Source organism: Columba livia, chromosome 4 (assembly GCF_036013475.1).
Source record: "Columba livia isolate bColLiv1 breed racing homer chromosome 4, bColLiv1.pat.W.v2, whole genome shotgun sequence".
NCBI lineage: Eukaryota > Metazoa > Chordata > Aves > Columbiformes > Columbidae > Columba > Columba livia.
The window spans coordinates 11,812,677-11,829,279 of record NC_088605.1 but is presented as its reverse complement, the minus strand read 5'-3'; the positions used below and the strand labels follow the sequence as shown (position 1 = coordinate 11,829,279).

General features: G+C 38.2%; 1 protein-coding gene across 5 annotated transcripts in view; it reads left to right on the top strand.

Annotated features, from left to right (window-relative positions):
• Positions 1–12,909, top strand: part of SH3TC1 (SH3 domain and tetratricopeptide repeats 1) — a 30,310-nt gene extending 17,401 nt beyond the window's left edge. For 3 of the 5 annotated variants that reach the window (XM_065060459.1, XM_065060460.1, XM_065060461.1), the window contains 9 exons: positions 206–333; positions 2,321–2,362; positions 3,433–5,118; positions 5,816–5,996; positions 8,488–8,638; positions 10,468–10,590; positions 10,869–11,019; positions 11,900–12,096; positions 12,320–12,909. In XM_065060459.1, coding sequence (XP_064916531.1) covers positions 206–333; positions 2,321–2,362; positions 3,433–5,118; positions 5,816–5,996; positions 8,488–8,638; positions 10,468–10,590; positions 10,869–11,019; positions 11,900–12,096; positions 12,320–12,550 — 2,890 coding nt within the window. In that variant the 3' untranslated portion in view covers positions 12,551–12,909. The remainder of the gene's footprint in view (positions 1–205; positions 334–2,320; positions 2,363–3,432; positions 5,119–5,815; positions 5,997–8,487; positions 8,639–10,467; positions 10,591–10,868; positions 11,020–11,899; positions 12,097–12,319) is intronic. The other 2 variants (XR_010472113.1, XR_010472112.1) reach the window with 2 other exon arrangements.
• The last annotated feature ends 3,694 nt before the right edge of the window (positions 12,910–16,603 follow it).

Sequence of the window (16,603 nt, the reverse complement as noted above, 5' to 3'; positions counted from 1 at the left end):
CAGAAACTGTTAGCTGCAATCAGAGCTATTATCAGTTTGTATGTGTGTTTCCCAATGACTGATACTAATTTTGAACACAATGAGAACTATAATATAAATAATATAATATTTTCTCTAACAAGCTCCAATTTGACTGATGCAGCAAATTCCTCAAGCCAAATCTGCTTTCAGACACCTTCAAAGTTGCTCCTTTTTATGTTCTTAGACCACAAGACCTGGATTTTCTTGATGCAGAAGAGCTATCTTTTTTTTCAAAAGAAAAAAATTTGGAAGAAGTGATACATATGTTGAAACAAACTGCCATCACAGATATTTGCTCTGTTTATCGAATAGGTAAGGATGAGTTTTATTCCTTTTTACTTTAAAAACTCTGAGCTGAACAGATCTTCATGTCTTCAAATGTCAGAGTATTACATTATGAGAGGCAGTAGGTTCACCCAAATACTGACAGCTTCTCATTCATCTTAGGAAAAGTGGCATAATAATAATTGAGAGCTAATGCAAACATATGCCTCTATATGCTTGATTTAACTTTCAAAGGTGTAGAAAAATAGCAAAATTTATTCATACAAAGAAAAAATACATACTTTGAGCTGCATAATCTCTGATACAGCTGCTGTTTCTTGAAGTGCTCATGCTTTACGTAAACTAATTGGGGTAATTGGAGTTTCATCTTTAAAGACTCAGTATAAGGTAGTACAATGTAATTGTCTTCCTGAACTGAACAGGAGAAGCAATTATTTATCCCACCACAGGCCATTCTGTGGTGATGCATATGCTTGTCAAATATATAACAAAGTTTTATACAAAAACTTTGTTATAGTGCCATCTTAAAAGACAGGCCCATAGGCTCCAATTTGAAAGGAGCTGGTGTGTAGATTTGACTTGGGTGTGTTGGTTTAATTCTGCAAATCGAGGTGTGTGTGTGTGTGTGTGTGTGGACAATAACTAAGGCATGTCAGGCCTGAGCTGCAAAATGCGACTCGTGTCAATGTGCAAAATGACTTCATGTCTCACCTTCCTTGCTCAAGAGAAAAGCCTGGGAACAAAAGCTCAGACCTTGATTAGGTACTAAAACAATCTCACGGGTTTAAAGGACACACTGCTGGTTTTGCCTGTTGCATATTTTTCACCTGTATCTCATTGCCTCCCTAATCTTTACAAGTGCCAACTTACTTCCACACTTCCCCCAGATAATAGCCTAATTGTTACCACTTTTCTCTTAAGCTGCACAATTGATCAATATAACTTGACTTACTCAGAGCAAGTGTTTTCAGTATTCACTTGATGTTTTGTTGTGTGATTGGAGTAAATGGGTTTTAGATTCCTTCCGTCTGCATCAATGTAATGAGAAGTATTTACTTATGAATACTTCCTCAATTAGACATTTAGAGCATTAAGTTACAACTGCTGTAAACATCTGTGGCATTTGTCCACCAAAGTCAGGAAAGCATTTAAAGATGGATATCCAGAAGTAAATAGTCAGTGAGAGATCATTCTCAGAGGCTAGTAAAATAGCTTTTCATCAGCATAAATAGACCTAGTTCTGTGAGCTTCTACTTTTAGATTTCCTTCATACACTCAGTGTCACTTATACTACATCTAGTGTATGAAAGACAGTGAATATAATCCTGAAATGCAGCATGACAACTGAAATACCTTGAGAAATGTCTTCCACACGAAATAGTGAATCTTAAATGTTCTACAGATGTGCTATGTTGAGTGATTAGAACTAGAACCATAGTAGTACTGTCTACAGAATTTAAAGATATGTCATTCAAAAACAAAGATAAATACAGGGATTTTTTTATCTGCATGCTGTTTGAATTGCCACAAAGGTCTGACATCCTTATCTACACAAACTACCCTAAATATTTTTTTTCCTCACCTCCCCAGAAATAGTGCTAAACCTTATTGAAATAATATTAGGGGCTTTTTGGTACCTCATTTTAGGGGCAGGTTGTGGGGAATGGTTGTATCTGCACTGCCTACTTGTATTTTGATGCAGCAGTGATGCATCCCTCATGCACAACAGGCTGTCTCTTATTCTAGCTGCTGTGTGCAGATGTCTCCCCACCTCACTGAGCAGTGGTACATGCATGATAACCATGTAGAAAGTGCTGAATTGTATCAGCAGGAGGATAAGCCCCTAGTATCTGTTAGACTTGGGTCAGACTTAGAAATTTATTCTCTTCTACTTTCCAGGATGCATCCAATTTTTCTGACATAAATAATTCTAAACTAAAAATTAGCCTTATTTTAGGATATTTAAAAGTGAACTAGAACTATATAATTAACATGGCTTTTTTGTTTCTTACAGATCAATTAGAAGAACCAGAACTTCAGAAAGCTCATGAATGTGGTAATACTTCATATGCATACAATTTTTTTTCTACAAAATTAATGTGATATTCTGATATTGTTGGTGTCCTTGCCAGCTTTTCTCTTTCAAATGTCTCTTCACGTTCTATCTTCTCTTATTGTTTGCTGTTCTAGGTTTTGCTGTAACAGTGGGAGGACTAAAGAAATGGTGGCATGTCAGTCTTTTTTGTATTTGTAAGATACAACAGTGCCAGTACTAGGAGAATTTAGATCAATGACCACAAACTTGTTAATTCTGAGAAAGTTCACCTGTGTATACAGAGAATCAGGGCTGGTATTTCAACAAAAAATAAAATCTTATTACACAGCTGTGGCTAGCCGCACAGAGATAACATGGACAGGAGAACAGGACCTTTGCAGGCACCCATTTGAGACTGCAACAATTCCAACAGCTCAGTCTTATGTACCCTCCTGGCTTGTCTGCCTTAGTTTTCTATCAAGGCACAGCCCTACTCAGCTCACATGCATGCTCAAATTGACAGTTCTCTTAGACCTTAGTCCACCCAGTATCCATGCCCTCATCCTGGGCCCTTTATCCAGCCTCCAGTTCAGACCTTGGGTCTTCCCAGATTCTGGACTTCTCCTGCTAGTCTGATTTTTCCAACTAGTCTAATTCTCCTGCTAGTCTGAATTTTATAATTCATTGGTATGCATTGGTTTTGCTCATTTATCTGTTCTCTCTGGGTGTATATGCTCTGTGTGTACTTTAAGTATACACTCAAACACAAACCAGTTTGAATTAATATTGGTCTTCAGTTGGATTAGTGTTGGATCAGGCACAGGGCCTGGCTGGGCAAAGTGTATTGATCAGCAAGCTGCTGACACATGGCAAGTCCCATTTATCACCATTCTGCTAGTTGCCTATGTTTGTTCCTCCCCAATTCTTCTTGATCTATTTCCCACCTTTGGCTTGTCTCTTAGACATACTGTTAAGAAAGCGCAGTGTGTTTGCAGTGTCTTCTACTGATAAATGTTTTTGTTGGTCTAGCAAATATCTTTGTGTGCATTCATGCATGAAGTTGTGATCTGTAATTTATTCTTGAATTTCAGAAATCCCATGTTCACATTCTGGTACAGGATCCACTAACAAGAATGGCAAGATAGAAGAATTCCTGAAGAATTTCAAGAGTTTAGAGGCCACACAGACAGAGGAGCCAGCTACTGAAGGAAAGGATTCTGCTAGCTCTGCAAATATGGAAGTCTTTCCTCCACCTGAAGGACCTTGCTTCCACATTTGCCAAAATGATATTCAAGCATCTGATATCTCTGAGTCATTGTTATTCTTCTTAGATAGGAGAGAGTATGATAGAAACTTCAGAAACCTCTATGAATTCTCTTATCCATTTATCAATAGCATGTTTTATGGGTTTTCAGAAGAAGATGATCTGGTTAGCTTTTTTAGATTAGCAAGGGAAGCTGCAAAGAAAGCAGGTATGTCCTGGGCACTAGCAAGGCTCTGCTTTCTCTTAGGTAGGCTCAGCATTAAAAAGTTGAAACTTTCCCAAGCTCGGGTATATTTTGAGGAAGCGTTGGGAGCAGTAGCTGGAGGGTTTAGTGATTTGTACTTTGTAATTGCTCTTTATACAAATCTGACAGTCATCTACTTGACACAGAAGAACAAAGAAAAATGTGCCCATGTTTTTGACAAGGCTGCATCTCTTCTCATGGGAATTCCCAACTACATTTGCAGTGCTGATCTGGAGTCGGATATTCTAAAGTATGCTCTGCAGAGGGCAATTTTGAGCCAGAACAAACAAGCAGAGGCAAGGGCATGCTTTCTACTGGCAAAACATTACAGTGCACACAAACAGCATGAAGAGGCACTGCCATTCTTGGAAAGGTTTCAACTGTTGCTTGATGACTTGGGTTTACAAAACAACTTACTGAATGAAAGTTATTTCAAACTGGCAGAGTCCTACAATGAAAAGTGTTTGCCGCACATTGTGTTAAGCTGCATAAAGGTTGCCTCTTCCACGAGCTCCAGGACTTTAATGGATTCCTTGAAAAGGATTGATTTAGTCATCAAAAATGCTCCCAAGCTCTATGGTCTGAGAAAACTCAGGAAAATACTACCATGCCAAATTGCACCTTACCTCATACAAGCACTTTCCTCTGTGTTTACTCATGAGCAGCAAGGACTACGCACTACTATCTGCCTTAGCTTAGCAAAACTGTACAGCCACCACAAACAGTATGAAAAAGCCATTGTTTACATGATGAAAGCACTGGACTCTGTTTCTTGTAAGCCAGAGGAAACTATTAATTATTTGGTTTCACTTGCTTGGTTATACGTTCTTTACAGACAATATGACATGGCTTTAGCCATTTTAAATGCTGTTATAGACTCTTCATGGATCAATCCTCAACAACTAGGCATCGCTTATAATATGCTTGCTATTGCTTTGAAAAGAACCAACAATACAAAAGGAGCTGCTGAGAGCTACTACAAAGCGCTGTGTCTTTCAGAAGAGACCAATATGACCCATAACCAAGCGATAGCCTTGGGTAATTTTGGGGCTCTCTGCCTGCATGTAGCAGCCAGCAAGCTGGCAGAACATTATTATATCAGGGCAGTGAAGCTGTTCTCCAAACTTCCAAGTATGGACTGTGGCCAAGACTTTATCCAAGTTCTCCTTCAGCTGGGATGTTACTATGTTGGTGGAAGTCAAAGAGAAAAAGGAAGGTTTTATTATGAATGGGCTTTTTTAGTTGCAATGGAGACAAGCCATCTGGAAAGTAAGTACTTTTTTTCCTCTCTCAAAGTTACAAAATATACCCTGTTTGGTAACATTTGCTATGTAAGTATGTTATTGTCATTCCTAGGTATGTTGCAGTTGTTCCTTGAACAACATTTTATGTCCAGTTACATGATAGTTATTGAAGTGATTGAAATCTTTCATCTGTCCCATAATGGTGGACAAACAATTGACATTGGCTTGCTCTTCTGGTGATACTTAGGTTTGTCAGAAATAGAGAAAATGAAATGTTAAGAAAAACTTCATTTATTTAGTAAAAAGTCTAGAGATTTCTATGTTCACTAATACTTACAGTAGTTAAGATATCATTGGTAGTACAAACAGCACTAGACTCGAGTTTAAAGGTGTGAAAACAACTGGTAATCTAGATTATTTTTGAACAAAATAGCTGTATTCAGAAGACTCATGCTATATTTACTTGTTCTTGCTACCATGATTAAGGCAGTTTATACAGGTAAGGTGACTTCTTATTTTATTTTGGAGGTACAATTTGAAGTAACCTCTGTGTTAACTTTAGGGGGTGAAGAAACTGGCAGAGGGAATCTTATTGTTATGATTTTATAACGTTATTCATTGACTGTGCTGAATTTGTGAAACAATAAGAAAGAATTATTTGAAAAGTAATTTAACTTTGACTTCAAAATAGAGATTAGTGTATTTCCAATGTATTCTCCTAGGTCAACTACAAGCAATTAAACTGCTCTGTCAGTTCTACAGTACAGTTGTTCCCAATGAGGCTCAGTGTGTCATCTACAATGAATACCAACTATCTTTAGCTAGAAAGATGTCCAACAAAGTTCTGGAGGGACAAATTTTGGAAACAATCAGTCAGCTCTATTTGTCTTTAGGAACAGAAAGGTAAGACATGTTGAATGACTTTGCTTTTATTCTGACTGTAACTTTTCTGTCACGCTGAAGAACCTCAGTTTTTGCAACAGCTGAACTACTTTTGTGGTGGTTTTGTTTGTTGTGGTGGTTTTTGTGTAATTTTTTTGCTCCACTCTGCTTTGCCAATACACTTTATTAAAATTGAGGGGTACAGTGCTAGTGAAGACTTCGTTTTTTTTTTTTAAGTAACATCTCTCAAGGGAGACAAGATATTCAGCAGTGATGAGCACCACTCCAAGAGCCGAATTATTTTAAAAATCTATGTAAATGTGTTTAAAAATTATGTTATGCAACTCTTTGACTGCTGCAGCTGGAGGGTTATTGCTCACAGGTGACTTGTTGGTGATGACAGATTTCTTTACAAGACAATTTTTCCATTAGAAACCAAATGGCATATTCCAGTCAGGTCAGAGGTCAGACATTGAAGTGTTTCTATGTGAGTGTTTCTCTTTGAGGAATCATTTGTGGTGTGTGTGGTGTGTTTGTGGTTTTTGTGGTTTTTTTTTCTAAACGTTTTTAAACACAAACTGTGCAAAACTACATAGTTTCAGTCTTGAGTTTCTATGCTGCTCTTATTTTCCTTTTTTATTTTGCTTTGCTTTATTGAAAAAACAGACTGCACCAGTCAATTCATAGTAACAAACAGGTGTTGGGGTAACTTATAGGTTTCTCTAGACAATTTAAAAAACATTTTTTAAGGCAGCTTTGGGTTTTGTTTTTTTGATGTGTGTTGTGTGGGTTTTTTTGTGTGGTGGTGGTGTGTGTTTGTTTTTTCTTACTATATCTCACTTCAAGGAGTCACTTCAGATTGGGGTGTTTTCAGATATGCCTCATTAAGGATGGAAAAAATATCCTCACTTGTGGAGGAGAGTAGATGCTTATTTTAGCTTTAATATGTCACCTAATTTATTTTGCTTTTTTTCTCTGCTGTTAAATGATATAGTTGGTGAAAAATCCCTTGGAGACGCTGAAGACAAAGGGGCTGCTTTAGATTTCAAACTACCTGGAATTTGCGGGATTTAACCAGCTGGAGAAGCTGCTGCTTTGTGTGCATATAGTACATGGAATTTATGTATCCCAGGAGCCTGGCACCCAAATAGTATTGGTTGTGTAACCTTAGGAGACTGACAAACAGTAGCACAGACTCATTATGATATTAGACTATAGTATCACAGTATTCTTTAAGTCCTGACCGACACAGATATGTGTCTATGACAAAGTAACAAAAATAGTGACATCCTTGGTGTCGCTGCCTCCATTGTAAATTACTGTGCCCATACCAGGGGACATGGCCTGACCAGTTGCAGCTGTTGTGCTGGGTTGTGGATTGGTATAGACTTCTGCCTGCTGAAAAAGCAAAATCTCTGTAGGAGGGACAAAAGTGGCATTCAGTAATTGGGCTGAGTTGGACTATAACTGCCTTCTTGCCTTTCCTCATGTTAGAAGCTTGTTAACAAAGAGAATGAAGTGTCAGGCTTGTTTAGTGGATCTTTCTTACTCTCATGGGTATAAGAGGAGTGACAGGTCTCTTCAATTTCTGTAAGAATCATTCAGTGGTAACTTTTTTCCCCTCAGATGAGGTACCTTGTTGAGACAGAACCGAATTCTTGATAGTGTGAAATACAGAGTATATTATTTCCAGATTTTTTTGGATATTTTTGGAGGTTGAAGTAGGCTGTTCTAAAGATGCACTATGTAAGAAATCACTGCAAATGTGCAGTTCATATTATATTTTAATATCTTGGTGTCTTGTGCTTGGAGGAAGATGCACAGGTCAAGGTGATGTGAGTCTATCATGAGACAGAGTAGGATTTGATAAGGAAGTCTGGGGCTTCTATGTTTGGTATAAAGCACCATAAGCTCGATGAATCTGACAGGTCTGATGAAAAGTATGACCACTCTTCTAAGAGCACAGTGCTCTTACATGTCTAGAAAATTGCACTGCCCAGTGATCTGATCATTTAGGTGCTTATAGAACTGATCATGTCTGTCCCCCTCCAAGATTTTCTACAAATGCTGATTAGTTTGAAATGTGCTTAAGTCTGAGGCCCAGGTGATAATTAGGAAAAAAAAATATTTCCATAGAAAATTTCTTTGAGATTTGTAGGAAAAAAAAAAAAAGCATAAAAATCATTAAAGATAGTGATAAAGAGCTAAAGATGAGGAAAGATTTTTTTTTCAACATGTCACTAGTCTGAGGTGTAGGGGAATGATGAATCTAAAATAAACTATCCTGAAATAATATAATGTGATAACAATCTAACAGGAAACATAGATGGAAGAACAAAAGGAAGATGAAGAAGATCAGTTTCATTAGTTATTAATGGAATACAGCTAAGAAATTATAATTGTGCATTGAATAGAGGAAAGAGATTTTTTGTGTTAGGGTTTTTTGTTATGAAGAAAAACATTCCCAATTCTGAAGAACCCTGCAGCGATTAGCAGTTTTCCCCTCTTTCAGGGCCTACAGGTCAGCTCTGGAATATACCAAAAGAAGCCTTGGAATATTTATAGATCTCCAGAAAAAAGAGAAAGAAGCATATGCTTGGCTACGGGCAGGAAAGATATATTATGTGCTGAGGCAGAATGAGCTTGTGGATCTTTATATTCAGGTATGTTGTCAACACTTACTGGCATGCACTTGTTGTCATCATTTTTTTTTCCTACAAACCATGGTGCAGGTGGCATGGTAAGAGAATAAGTAATTCAATACAATGATCCCAGAGATTTTGCTAACTGATGTTCTGAACATCTAGTAACACCATTTATGTAACGCTTAACAGCTGAAAGTCTCAGAATTTTCTAGTGGTGCTCTATTTTAATCTGTTGCTTGACTCTGGAAAGATTTTTAGCAGTGACCTTTCTTAGTGTCTGTAAATTGTGTATTTCTTAATTTTCTACAAGCTCTACAGCACCACAGCAATCAAACCATACATGCTACATGCACAGTCATCTATATAGCTTCTAGTCAATCACTGATGTATCTGGGGAATTAGCTTCTTGCTTTTTAAACAGGTTAAAGATACTTCTCTCCCATTCTAAGGTAAATTGCTCCCTTCTAGTACAGAACCTGACATAGTAAGAACTGAGTCTTGGCTGGTGTCTGAGCTGTACCAAAATATGATCTCTAAATAAAACAGTCAGATACCTGTTAAGATGTTTTGAAAAAAATCCACAGAGCAGGAAAACAGGAATCAAGTTCTTGTTTAAAAATGTACTGAGACACAATACGTGGGGATACTTTAATGAATTATTTTCTCAATTCAGTTGCATTTTTGAATACTTACCAGGAAAACCGAGTAAATGTGTTTACAAGAAAGGATTGTGGTATAGGCCAGGGTTTCTGTGGGGTTTCTGTGTGTGTGTGTGTGTGTGTGTGTTTGTTTGTTTTTTCTGAAGTGATTTTAGCTGATATCCCAAGTTAGTCGCCTTGTCGTACAAAAGCCAAATCAGCATGGGGGATGATTTTTTGCATCTGCCTTATTTCCTCCAAGAGGAGGAGTGGGACAGGGTCATGCATGTGTATTCCATGCTGTGTGTGTATGGAACCTTGTATTTAGAGCAGTCAGTTCCTGTCTATGAGGAAAGTCTCAAAGCAGGAATCTTCCCACTAAGAGATTGACCACTGTACCAGTAATTAGTGCAACTCATAATATCTTAACTTGCATGTAAAATACAGCTTCCATAATGTGAAGCAATAGAGTTTTTAGGTGCTTGAAGCCAAAATAGGTGGACAAGGATCATATTGCCTTTGTGCTTAAGTAGAGAGCTGAAATTGTATTAATTGAATGCAACTTGACAACGAAAATCACAAAGCCAAAGCAAGATTCTTAATCTTGCTTCATGTTAAAGTCCGCTTTCTCACTACTGCTTGTCTTATTGATAACCAAGTATCCTGGTACTCTTGCTTTTGGGGAGGATACATGCTGCCTTTCACAAAAACCTTTTTGTTGATGTAGCATATATCTGTTTCAGAAGATGATGATAGATCTGCATTTATTTACAGAATTGACTTCACAGGCTTTTAAATCAGCACTGTTAGCAATAACTAACCTACAGTTACAAATTATATTTATGATAAGTTCGATCTAATTAAAGTGTAATACTTTTTAGTTTTTAGAGTGCTATGTGCTGACAAAGGTAGCAGGATACTATTGCCAGAAAAAGGGAGACAATAACACTGCATGTGCCCAGGTTCTTGTGTTCCTACTTCAGCAGCTGCCACTGCCCTGCTCAAAAGCAGGGTACCAATAACAGATAGAGCATGGTCTCATCAAATATAGCCTTTCCTATCTTATAATGAGAAGAGAAACATTAAAAAGATATTTTTCAGTTGCTGTTATTTATTTAATTATTTATCTATTTGTTTGTTTGTTTATTTATTACCAAGAAGTTTCCCAGACTCATTTTCTTCTTTCTCCATTCCTTATTTGCTTTTCAGGTTGCTCAGGATGCTGCTCTTTACACAGGAGATCCAAATTTAGGAATGGAGCTGTTTGAAGCTGCTGGAGACATATTTTTCAATGGTACTTGGGAAAAGGAGAAAGCAGTGACTTTCTACAGGGTTTGTGCAGTTTTTCTACTGCATTGATAGTTATGTACTCGCCCATCTTAGCAGGTGTTCCACAAATGCTGAAGCAAAAGCTGATCCTCTCACCACTTTATAACCTATTGTAGCTGAGTACTTTGTCATGGTGTTAACAGATACCACCTGTTGCAACTCTTCTTCTGGCTGTAAAATATGTAATCAGCAAAGTGCAAAATGAAACTATAAGTTGCTTCACATGGCATAAATGGAAGCACCTTGGGGTTCAGTTGTACCTAAGCTGTTATGCATTTCAGGACAGGGCTCTTCCACTTGCTGTTCAGACTGGGAACAGAAACACCGAACTCAGATTATGCAACAAACTGGTGGAATTGCTGGTGAATCTGGAGGCTTATGAGGAAAGTCTGGAATATGCAAGAGCATCTCTCATGCTCAGTGTGAATTTAGGTAAGGGCAATTTCAATTACAGCTGAATATGACTGATATATCTAAAATATATTTTCTTCCTTTGAATTCAGTTAGATTTCTTGCCAGGATTTCATAACAATATAATCATTGTTATTTGTCTCCATTCAAGCATGCACAACTTCATCACTGCCTTTTGTAACTGCAAGTTCCTATGGAAAACCTTTGGTAGAGCACACAATTAAATCTGGGATTCCAAGTCCAAACTGAGTGTGCTTCTAACAGCTAAGATGTAATACTGACAAATAATGTTGTCCTAAGGGGCTTTTGAGTGTTGTAAACTTCTTTCAAATTTGCTCAGAGCCTTGCTGGTGAATGCACCTAGGATAAAGTAATCAAAAATGATAGGGCTAGTTTCAAAAATTACTGTTCTTCAAGTTTGAGAGCTCTTCAATAATTAAGAACTCTTGCCACTCCATACAAGCACAGACAAGTCATTTTCATCAGTTTTAAGATCATCTCTTTGTAATACTTTTTGATGTAAAGTATGTACTGAGAGGGGCAATGGAGGCTTTAATCCCATTAGCTTGCTTTCTTTCATTAGTTTCAAAATAAACCTTTCATATTCCTTGTAAGTAGGCACAGGATGTATATATCTAATCATGAGAGAACAATGTAGTTATGTCTTAAGAAAATCCCAGATGCTGTCAAATCCAACAGTGGGAAATTTAGGAATTGAATTTTTTCTAAAAGGGCGTGTTTTGTCCATGTATCTCTTGAACAAAATTAGTTTTATTTAATAAAAGATCAGGAAATACCATATAGAAATAAAACAAAAAATAGCATAGATGTTTTCTTATTTGAGACAATTTAACTAATTTGTCTGTTTGTTTTTATGATGACTCATGCGTTATCTCATTAGGAAATCAGCTAAATGAACGAATAGCTTACCATCGGCTGGCTGCCATCCATCATCATTTGGGTCACTGTGAACTAGCTGAGCACTTTTATTTAAAGGCCTTGTCCCTCTGTTCCTCTCCCCTGGAGTTTGAGGAGGAAACATTATATTACGTCAAGGTGTACTTGATCTTAGGAGACATTATATTCTATGACCTCAAGGTAAGAAATACCAAAAACTTCTGCAGAATATCATAACATTGAGTAGTATTTCATAGCATCAGATTTTACCACATTGTTCTTTTTCATTTAGAATGAAATAATGTGGGAAAACGTACTGAAGTTCTGAATCTATATTATTTTCCTTTGCTATCTGATAAATTGAGCTTGGATGTCTTCTTACACTGGTTATACTATAGAGGGTACTCTCTGTCTCTTATTTCAGGATCCCTTTGATGCAGCAGGCTACTATCATTTGGCACTTGCTGCTGCCATGGACCTGGGCAATAAAAAAGCTCAACTGAAGATTTACACAAGACTTGCAATAATCTACCATAACTTCCTTGTGGATCGGGAAATGTCTCTCTTCTTCTATCAAAAGGCAAGATCCTTTGCAACAGAGCTGAATGTTAGGAGAATAAATCTAGCTCCTCATCAGTGTTTAAAGAGTTCATAAGCATCTTGGTAAAATGTGGTCTAACTACTACAGAAGTACTTAGAAATATTGCATTGACTTTGTAGGAGGATGCAGAATGTATTCAGTTGTCTCATTATGCATGTGATGTAAGGGAGAGCTCAGCATCCCAGGCTAAATGACCAGTTTATATGACAGTTGAACTACATTTCATTGTCTCCAAGATATACAGTCTCATATTTGTTGTTGAAGGATCAACCTGTGAACTAAACCAAAAACACAATAGTCTTTCTTAAACTAAATTATTCTTTGCTATTTTTGCTTAGTTGGGTAATGAAAAATGATCAATGTATAGATGCAGTGTAAAATATTTAATAAAGTGCTAGAGAAGAAACACTCCATACAATTTCTGGCTTTCTTTGCATGACCTAGTTCTTATGACCTAGCTCTATCATATTTACTTGAGGTCATAAAAAATTTGCACAAGCATGTTGGGTGGGTGTTACGTCAAACCCTTAGGTATGAGTTGGGGGGAGAAGTGACTCAGGTTTGTGGATCCCCCCCGTTGGAAAACAGTACATGCAGTACTTAAGGTCTGCAAACAAAAGGCTTTTATTTTGCAGTTAGGCCCAAGTGGTATATGATTTGGTGGCAGAAAGATTTACATTATTGTAGGTTTAATTGGTAATCATCACAAGTTTGCAGCATATGTGGGGCTGTAAATCTTATGTTACTATGTTATGTATAAAAAAGAAAGTGAAAAGGTAGAAGCATGGGAAAGAGAGAGAATGATTTCACCATCCTTATAGCTCTGCTTTATGTGTGATGGAGTTTGCAGTCTTGGATCCAGTGATGCGTGGCATCCTTTGGTGTCTTGTTCAGTTCATGTATTGAGACTGGTGGGCAGAGTGGTCCTCAGGATGGTGGGTGGGTGCCACCAGTGCTTGCACAAGTTGGGCCTTCTGGGTTGCCTGCTTGCATAACTTTTGGTCTTTTGTGGAGGTGTTATTGTGAAAGCCTGGGGGGAAGGGTTGATTGCAAAAGATGGACAAGTCTGGGGCCATATTGAAGGGTCTCAGCTTTTCCCTTTGTGCCACAATGGGTGTATCAGAAGGTAGAGCTATGTGCCCTCTGGCATGTCCCCCACCTCTTGTATTGGCCAGCTGGCCTGGGCTGTGGCTCCTTAGCTTGTCATGGGTATGTAAATCACAATTCACCCTATACTGAATGTACAATCTCCTGTGGCTGGATGAACTGGTTTTCCCACAATGTTTCAGCCATTATCTGTATCAGTATTTGACAGTGGGGTATTTGAGAACTGGCTTGATCCATTTTCCCATATATCACTCCTGATTTCCTATCAAATTCATCTACTGCAATACTTAAAGGCACTGATTAGATTTATCTTCTAATTCCTGAAAACAATTATGTGCATGACTAGATGGTTTCCAGAACTGAAGTCTCTTGTGATGTGTAAGTTGTTAGCAAAACATTCCATTTTACATTTTGCTATTTGCTATATATTTTGCTATTTGCTATTTTGCTAGTCTTTGAGTCTTCAAGCTAAGTTCCTGATGCAGACTAGTGTCATATTGTCTCACTAAGCATGGGGAAGTAATTATCTCATATTTTCTTTCTCTGATACGGGAATCTTGTATGATCTCTGCAGAGCTGGGAAAATTGTGGATGTTACTCTCTGTTCATTAACTTGTTTTTCAGTGCTTGGAAGTCTATTTTCCATTTCATTTGGCTTTCAGACTAGATAAATTTGTAACCTCTCTGGTTCTGATTGCTCTAATCACAGGCAGCTTCTTTGTATTCTGGGAAGGGAAGCTACACTTCCCAATCTGGAATTCAATTTTACTGATGAGACCTGTCTTCTTTCTTGCATTGATACTTTATCTTGTTGCTCTGATTCCACAAAATTTTTGCTTTCATAGAAATAAAGTTCTTTATTAATTCACCCTTTAATGTAAATTGTGCTTGGGCAGCATATAGCACACTGAATATCTTGGGCATTCCATTCAAGCCAGTTGACAGGCATACAAAAATGTGTTCTGATGACAGAGAAATTCTGTGTTTTTTCTGCTCAGTGTGGTTAAAGTGGATCATAGACAGGATTTCAAAGAACTGCATTCTTATTAGATACATAAATGCCACTTTAGGATTTTAAAACTATTTCAAAACCTATTATACCTCTAAATACATATTTTTCTCCAGGAAGCACATCATTATATGATTCTGTGCTAACAAATACAATGCACTTGGACAACAAGGTTGGAGTTTGCAAATTCTAGGAGGAAGTGAATTTGGGCCAAAGGATTTTACTGTTCTGTTTCCTTCAGTTAGGAGTGGTAGGATTCATATTCCCTTCAGGAGACACCTGCTAGATGGCCCTAGTCTCTTTAGCCTCAGAGAAGAATCAATTGTCTACAATATGGAATTCTATAGGTGGGTAAGATGAATCTTACTTGGTATGCATCCTGGTGCAGGTCTTTATAAACGGATTGAGATATTATAATACCCTGATTTCTCATAGCTGTTATGTAAATGATCAGTTTTGGCTAGATAACTGCTAGAACATTCTTCTAGTTTAATGAAGCAAAAAGGCAGAACAGCATGGAGTATAGATGCCTCCTAGATAGGGTATAAAAAGCATACCACTCTAGAGTCTCTTGGTCAGAAGAGACAGCAAGGGATGTGATGTTTGAATGATAAAAGAAAAAAAAAAAAGACATGAAGCAGCTGTAGATTCAGAGGGTTTCTACCTAGAACTAGTTATATAGCTAGTCTGTAGCAAAAGTTCAATACTCTTAATGAGCCAAAAAAGCCCTGCTGAGCTGTTAAAAGCTCTGCAGGCACTGACACACTGTAGGTATTTGTACTTGATTTGAAATAACGAGGTTTTTCTTCCAAGAGGGCATTAACTGGTGGCTGTGAGCAGCTAGATGTCTAAAACCTTGTTAGATACAGATATCTCTGATGGTTTCTCATCCAGGAATGACATACATTGCCAAGTGTCACCCCTTCACTTTTAAAATGGCATTATAGAGAAAGAAATGGTAGTGGAATACTTCATTATTGGAAAGGAGTGACCTCAACCCCCATCCATTCCTCAGCCTGTAGAATCTCACATATCTGAAAAGGAAAATATGGAGTATCTTTCTCAGTAGGTGATGGGCCTACTGTCTCCCCCGGTTAGATAAAAAGGCATGTCAAACTCTGCATGTTCTTCAGACGTGTGGAAAAGGGAGCACAGCCTTGTCCATGGTTAAAGAATTCACTCTGGAGTAAAGGAAGGTTGGGCTCCATCAGCCATGCTCTGAAAGACTAGCATTAATCATCTCTGCGTAACCTATAGTCTCTGCAGTGGAAACTGGCACACCAGATTCCTGGTCATTGTATATCCATTAGTCCCCATTTTTGCAACTTTGGCCTCCTTGGAAAAGTTAAGCCTGCTTCATGGTGGTTTTGTGTTCTAGTTTTTGTTTGTTTGTGAGTGGGTTGTGGGTTGGGTTTGGTTTTGTTTTGTTTTTGAGGGGGTGGTTGGTTTGTGTGTTATGTTTTTTCTCCCCCTCCCCCAGGGCCTAATCCTTCCATCCTACATTTTTGGCGAAAAATGTCCTGGTGAGACTGCATCTGGAATATTTTGTCCAGTTCTGGGCCCCTCAGTTCAAGAAGGACAGGGAACTGCTGGAGAGAGTCCAGCACAGAGCCATGAAGGTGATGGAGTGGAGCATCTCCCTTATGAGGAAAGGCTGAGGGAGCTGGGTCTCTTTAGCTTGGAGAAGAGGAGACTGAGGGGTGACCTCATTAATGTTTATAAATATGTAAAGGGTGAGTGTCACAAGGATAGAGCCAGGCTCTTCTCGGTGACAACTAAAGTAAGACAAGGGGCAATGGATACAAACTGCAACACAGGAGGTTCCACTTAAATATGAGAAGAAACTTCTTCACACCGAGGGTGACAGACACTGGAACAGGCTGCCCAGGGGGGTTGTGGAGTCTCCTTCTCTGCAGACATTCAAAAGCCCCTGGACTCCTTCCTGTGTAACCTCATCTGGGTGTTCCTGCTCCGGCAGGGGGATCAGACTG